General features: G+C 42.1%; 1 protein-coding gene across 2 annotated transcripts in view; it reads right to left on the bottom strand.

The window, feature by feature from the left end:
- Positions 1-1,240: 1,240 nt before the first annotated feature.
- The window catches only part of SH2D4B (SH2 domain containing 4B), an 82,504-nt gene continuing 76,358 nt past the window's right edge, over positions 1,241-7,386 (bottom strand). For both annotated transcript variants that reach the window (XM_053923447.2, XM_071221240.1), the window contains exons 6-7: positions 4,873-5,093; positions 1,241-1,402 (exon numbers count right to left, since the gene is read on the bottom strand). In XM_053923447.2, coding sequence (XP_053779422.2) covers positions 1,310-1,402; positions 4,873-5,093 — 314 coding nt within the window. In that variant the 3' untranslated portion in view covers positions 1,241-1,309. The remainder of the gene's footprint in view (positions 1,403-4,872; positions 5,094-7,386) is intronic.

Here is a 7,386-nt window from a genome sequence, read left to right as displayed (position 1 = left end):
ACTTCTCAGCTCTTCTTGGTTGCATGGTGTCCTATGCCTCTGTGGCAACAGCAGAGAGGCCAGAGTATCACATCTGGCAAGGTGCCATTGGCTCATGCTCACATGAAGCTGTGGACACAGTGGGGAAGAGCAGAGCCCCTGCAAAACTGATTGCAGTGGTGGCACCTGGGGTGAAACCAGAGGTCAAGGATCTGAGGAACAGAGGAGGCAGGACGTGAAGTAGAGCATAAGAGATGTTGGATACAACTATCAAGGAAGGTAAACCAGGCAGTTGACATACACAGAGTTCATTCATCTTTTTACTGTCACCAAATACAAAGCTTTCTCTATGTATAAATCTGTAACCTAAGTATGTACAAGTAGACACCATCTCTGAAAGTTACTGAGAAGTTATCAGGAGAGTTTTTTCTTAACAGGAAGACATAATCAAATTAAGTGAGCAGTAGAATGAAAAATCAAAGGACTATGAAGGCACAGGTAATCACTTGAGTAACCTGCATAAAAAGGACCAAATAATAGAGAACAAAGGACTTATCAGATGCCTACAAACCATTCTTAAATTATAATTCACCCTAGGTTTGGGGCACACTTAGAGAAATACATAAAACCACTGCCTCCATATTGCAAAACAAGGGCCAAGGTATGATTTCAGACAGAGGAAGGGTGGCAGAAGAAGAGGCAAATAAGGAGGGCAGAGCAGTATCAGTCACCTGCTCTAGAAGCCATGACTCAGAAGTCTTAGTGATTCCAGTGACACTGTCAATGAGGGTGATGATGAACATTATTAAAGACACAGCATCTATGTGTTCCACATAAATCCCTTACAATATGTCCCCTATAATCTCCATGACTATATAAGCAGTGACAAGTAGGAAATAACTTACTAGAAATCGTTGATTAATGGTGGAAACTTTCAGAAGTACATTCATTCAACAAACATTTATTGAATGGATACCATATGTTAAATTCAGAGTTAGGCACTGGAATTACTTTGGATTATAAAATCATAACCCATGGTCTCTAGGGGCTGAGTCTAGAGCAGATGTGACAAATAGGCTTCATCTTCTGAGGTCATATCTAAATTCTTCATGAAAGATTTGCATCAAAAATTAGCAATTTCTTTCCTGGGCACTGGGACAAGGACCAGTAGCACATATGCCATATATTTCATATCTCTTGAGACATTCGAATCTACTTAATCCTCTGAATGGTGATGAATCTTCCAAAAGGCCATAAGGATTTGAGCTGAGAAGTTCTTGGGTTCAAAAAAAGGATGCCCAAAAGAATCCAATTGATGAGAGGGAAAAAGTCATTCAAACAACAGATGGTAGTCTGGTGGGCTGTCCCTCTGTCCACAGGGTTCCTGCAGCAACTCTCCCCCTGAAACAGTGATAATTTCCTCCTGAAAAAGATGGAAATATTCACTTATAATCAAGGAAAAGAAATAGCATCCACCAGAGAGAAACCAGTTCAAGAGAGAAAAACTAAGAATATGTATCTGCCTACTCCTCACTAAAATTTCTGGAAATCACAGAAAATAAATCTGCTTTTAAAAATAAATAAATTTATAAAAGTATGGAAAAATAAGAAAAGCCACCAACAAAGCAAAAATGTTGAGGAGTACTTGGAAACCAAAAGATATACAGGGTGAAATTTTCAGAGGAGTTAATATGGGTCAGGGGCTACAGCAAGCTATCAGTGGGACATGTTGGGGACCCTCAGACAGCAGAGGTCTTTGTCTCAGGCAGGGCAGAAGGTGAGGAGAGTCATACAGAGACCCGCAAAGTTCAGAAACTCCCATTCCCAAAATATGAACTACTCCCTATCAACTCCAACACTAACAGCATAAAGAGACTGGGTAAGGAAATAGGAACTGTATCCGTGATGAAGCAACAACAAATTCAAAGTTGAAAGGTCACCTCCCGGCTCAAAATTTATAAATATTTAAGGAAAATCATAGCCATGAAAGAAAGATGCCAACCTCAACAACAGAACTGACTCCCAAGAAAATAACATGTTTGTAAAACAAACAGAAAGAGCCTGTAGATGTGTATTAATCTCCTCAGTGGAATAAGAAGACAAATCATCCATGAAACAAGAATGGGTTATAATTAAAAAAAAAAAAAAAGAATACCTGGAAGTAAAAAGGATGCCCACTTAAATTACATGGAAAATTTTAATAGAAGAACTGAAGAGCAAAATGGACATAACTAAAGGGCAATTTAGTCGCTGGAAGAATTGACACAGTTAATAAGAAAGAGACTAAAAAGAAAAATGGACAAAGGATATGAACAGACAATTCACAGGATAAGTCCAAGTGGCCATTAAGCATATGAAAAGAGCCTCAGCATTAGAGAAATGCATGTTAAACAACAGTGAGATTCGGTGTCTGCCCATCTGATGGGGGAAAAATGTAAGGGACTGATAATCTCCAATGTTGGCAAGAGTGTGAGGAAGCAGCCTCACATAGTTTTGGCAAGAGCATGAACTGACACTAGATTTTTGGAGGGCAATCTGGCAGATATTTTCAAATTAAAATGTGCATAGTGTTCTACCCAGCAATTCCAATTCAATGGATCCATCCTAGAGAAATACTCACACATGTGCCCAAAGTGACATACACAAGCAAGTCTCTGCAGCACTGTTTGTGATCAGGAGAACCTGGGAGCTACATAAGTGGACCTCGTAAGGAAGGTGGATAACTAAATTATGCATGCATACCATGGAGTACCACAGATTTTTACAAGGATGCAGTACATGGATTGACATGCACATACCTCAATAACAGCCAACATCCTGATAACTTACAAATGTCAAGTATTTTAGTAATATCTCATTGAAACCTCACAGTGACCCTAAGAGGTGAATGCTATTGTTATACCCATCTTACTGAAAAGGAAACTAAGGCACAAGAGTCTGAGTAGTTGCCCAAAGTTACACACAGTAATGAAGTTGGGATCAAACTTGGCAGCCTGATTCCAGGGACCACACTTCTAAAAAATATATTCTATGATATATTAAGCATGTTTAAAATCAAATTGCTGAGCTATTGGTAAAGGATTATCCAATTTGCATAAAAATAAAATGCTATGTATTTTCTTATGTACATAAATTTCCATGTTAATGCCCAGGAAATACTTTGCTTAGGTACATGGCAAACTGATAATTCAAGATGGAGAATGCAAACCAGGAATTGAAATGAACAATGCTTACATTTTGTATTATATTTGATTTTTCTTAGAATTTATTCATAAATTAATTGTGTAGTTAAAATTTTAACTTATAAGACTGGCCACCAGACCTCTACAGGGGCATAGATGAGCTCTCATTAGTGTTAGAAACTAAATTTGAAACCTCAAACCTTAGATTTGGAAAAAATAAACACTTTCAAAGACATGTGGTTTAACCTTCCTATTCAGGAACCTGTTCATAGCATCTCTGAGAGATGGACATTTACTCTTTGATTGAATATTTCCAAAGACACAGAGCTCACCACTGCTCAAGCAGCTTATCTTGAACAAGAAAAGCAAGTCAGGTGGTATAGTGGGAAAAGCACAAGCTTTAGAGGCACATAGCCTAAAGCTTAACTCCCAGACCCAACTGGTACCAGCCATGAAAACTTAGACAAATGGCTCCATCAGAGAGCTATGGTGAAAATTAAATGAGAACATGGGCATAGAGCAACAGGCACAGTGCTTGACACAGAGAAGGTTCCAATATCCACATATCTCCTCCTTTCTTTCTTCTGTAGTTGTGAGAAGGCTCTTCCCAATCTGCCTCAGTCCTGGTTAGTCTAGTTTTCCAGGAAGTACTTTCCTCCAAGTGTCTAGGTATTTGTAAGTGGGTGATTTTCTATGTACTTAAAAGATCAGGATAAGAGTTGTCCCTAGAGTTCTGTGGACACCCATGAAGAAAAAGCGATACAAATCCAAGAGTCCCTATTATAGAAAATCCCAGTGAGACAGTCACGTAATTCTGTGGACCTTGCTATATTGCAAAGCTCAGATAGATGGTGGACTCCTGAGCTACCACATTTCTGTTTCTCAGAATCCTTGGGTCCTGCCCTTCTGAGTCACTGAGTTCCACTTTTGTCTTTCTCCAAGTTACTACTGATGCCAACAGCCACATTAACAAAGAAATTGCTTCTTTCTACATATATTATTTAGAAGGCATCTTTTTCAATGTGAGGTCCACATCAGGGGAACAAATAAAAAGAGTTCTGCAATACAAGAACTTCCATACCACTTCACAGTTAGAGTGCTGTTATTGAATACATACATTCCCTCATTTAATACTCATAGGGTCTGAGCTAAGTATTATTAACATCCATTTGCCCAGCTATGAAACTAAAGCCACTGAAACTAAGGAATCTGCCCAAGGTCACACTCATACAAACTAGTAAAGATATAGTTGGACCAAGAGACATGGTAACTTATAAGGAAAGCCTCTCTAACTACAGGTTTGCTTGCTAGGTTTCAACAAACTCTACAAAGCTGCAAGAGGCCTTTCTAGACTGTCCCCAGGAGAGACATCCTGGGAATGAGTTGGGGATGAGAACTGGTCTTGGACAGAAGGCTGTCTGACCAGCCTCAAAGTGCTGGCGGTAGGGAGCACTCAGGCACTCAAAGTGAGAGAAGGGCTGGAGAGCCTCCTAACTTGCCTACATGGGTCAGAGGGTGGGCCAGAGAGAAGACCTGCATTGTCTGGTCTAGACAACCTCTGGTCCCTTCTGTCCCCCGATGTTCCATATCCCTGGGGCCCTGCCTGCTCACTCTCCATCCCCATCTATTAGAAGTCCTGCAGCCTGGCTCTCCCTTCATCTGAAGTTTCTACCATCTTCACCCCCTTGACCAGCACCTCTGAGAGCACTACCTTGTGGAAATCAATGAGATCGGTGAGTGTGGCATGACGATTGGGGTCCACTCCCAGGAAGCTGTAAAAATCCCCAGAGGCATCCACAAGAAAGTGCTTGAACCCTTTCTGCAGGCGATAGGACAGGGTGTATCCCCAGATTTTCTCACTTATCCGGACCAGAAATGCTCCCTCAGTCATGTTCTCAAGGAGATCTTCTGCGTCTTCTCGGCTAATAATTCCTGGTTTAAAAAAAGAAAGCAAGAAAACTTAGCAGGTTCTGTAACTTCCCTTACCACTCTCCACTGATCACCCTGCTCCTCAGCCTCTGTCAAAGGAAGGGAGGGGCCTTGGGGGGTGTCCAGCACTTGCCTCAGGCCACTGAGGGGCCAGTTTGGTCCAGAGCAACTAGCTGTCAGCCTGGGGGGCAGAATTTCTACAGGACCTGAGCTTAGCACCCTTTCCTCTGAATTAAGCCACACTAATTTGGATTCATTACAAAGAATTAGCAATGACCCAGAATTATAGCACCTATTGATTACAAATACAACTCATCAAGCAGTGCCCTGTGGAGAGCCTTAAGAGTCCTACTTTAATGATGAGACCAGGATGACTTAATATTCCTGCCCCAGTTATCTCTCTAGTAAATAAGCACCTGAAAACATTATTTCCTCTTAAGAAGTAAAAAGACTTCCTCTGTCTACCTGTGGACAGTAGGCAAACAGTTTCTTAATGAAGGTACATAAGTAAGCTTCACTTCAGCCATAAGAACAAAATTTTCTCAGGTTCTGCAGTCCTACTCAATGTCATTTTACCACAGTATAACAGCAAGTTAGAAAAACATCTCTCTCTGAGTGGCTGAATTAGAAAACAGTGTCTCTCTGGGCCAAAATGGCAAAGCTCACATTTCTGTATTTCAATTCTTCCTCCTCCCAACTAGCCCCCCATTGGCAGGATCCTCCCATTCAGTGTACAAACTGCTCAACCCTACCAGGAAACAGTTTCTATCCCAGGAACCTGCGGGGGAATATCCCACTTTGGGGTTTTCATAACATCCTTCCCAAACTTTACAGTATATTAGTAAACAGGTCGTGAATAGCTCAAAGAGAAAGCCTGTGGCCACTGTGGGAGCATGCTGCTCAGGCCTCCAGCTGCTACCTCTTCAGGATCCATTGCTGAGGCATGATCCATTCTGAGGCTTCCAGCACAAGAGACACTGGATTGAGCAGCCCCTGACTCAGAGCATGGGGGATTATATGACTGAGCACAGGGGTACAGAGCTGCCATTCCTACTAATGTGGGTCTCCTCTAGTGAGCAATGTTTGCTCTGGAGCTTTCCATCAGCCTGACTGGGATTTTCCCTGAGCTGTGCTCCAGTACCAGGCTCTTCCTCTAAATCATCCTTTCTTCGCTCTCTCCCTTCATAGGTGTCAGACCTGTACCATATCTGAAGAGTCCCCCACCTTCCCCTGCTCTGTGTCACCTTTATCCTTCACAGGCACTTCCCCCAATAAATCTCTTATAGTTCTGCTTCCTGGAAGACCCAGACGGGCATCAAAACCTTGTCTTTGCACCCCAAGTGCCTGGGAAGTAGAGGGATTGATTTGAAGCAGAGATCAAGTGCATGGACTAAAATCACAGCTCAGGGACTTGCTCAGTAGGTAGCCTTAGGTTACTTAAGCCCCTCTAAAACCCAGTTCAATGTTCTCATCTATTAAACAGTACTGATAATACTACCTACATTATAAGGTTGTTTGAGAATTCATTGTGCTTATCACAGTGCTTGAAAGTATAATACCTATCTAATAATTCATTTGCATTGGATTCATTAAGCATACTACACATGTACTAGTTATGGGTGCCACCTTGTGCTGGTAGCAGCAATATTCAGTGCTGCCAGGCTGTCCTGCTCACCCCTCACATAAGAATCCTCTCAAAGAGAGGATGCTGAGGGTGACTTCCTCTGAAGGGGACTGTCCCTGGGCCCCAACCTGGGCCATTCTTAGGAGACTCTCCAGATGTCTCAATAGTAAGCATCTGTGTAATCTCCCCCCTCTTTGATACTTACCTAGAAATAAAAATTGTTATTTGGCCCAAGATCAAAGGTGATACAGCCGCATAGTTCAGGATGACAAAGAACATTTCACAGAAATCCCAACCCCCAAAAGAACTGGTTGGTGGCTGGGGGAAACGTAGAATACTTGTAAGGATAGCCTGTTATGTTTTTTCACCTCATCCACTCTGCCCTCCCCATCTTCCCACCTCTGCTCACCTCCGTGCTTCACATAGCCTCTAAGCCAAGTATTCTGGGAACAAAGCATTAATCACATCCCACCCCATCCCACCTCTGCCCATCCTAAATGCTGTACAATCTCCTGCCTAAGGAAAGAGTAGAGCTCACCTCACCCCTTCTGGCTGGGAAGAGAGTACACCATATAGATCATAAAACCTTTGTAACTCAGCTAATGACCAGGGATGGCTGGGGCATGTGACCTTACCAGACAATGATCTGGGGTGGTTATTCTAGAATGATTA

Source organism: Desmodus rotundus, chromosome 4, assembly GCF_022682495.2.
Source record: "Desmodus rotundus isolate HL8 chromosome 4, HLdesRot8A.1, whole genome shotgun sequence".
Lineage (NCBI taxonomy): Eukaryota > Metazoa > Chordata > Mammalia > Chiroptera > Phyllostomidae > Desmodus > Desmodus rotundus.
The sequence above is the reverse complement of the archived record's forward strand: the minus strand, read 5'-3'. Positions and strand labels throughout refer to the sequence as shown.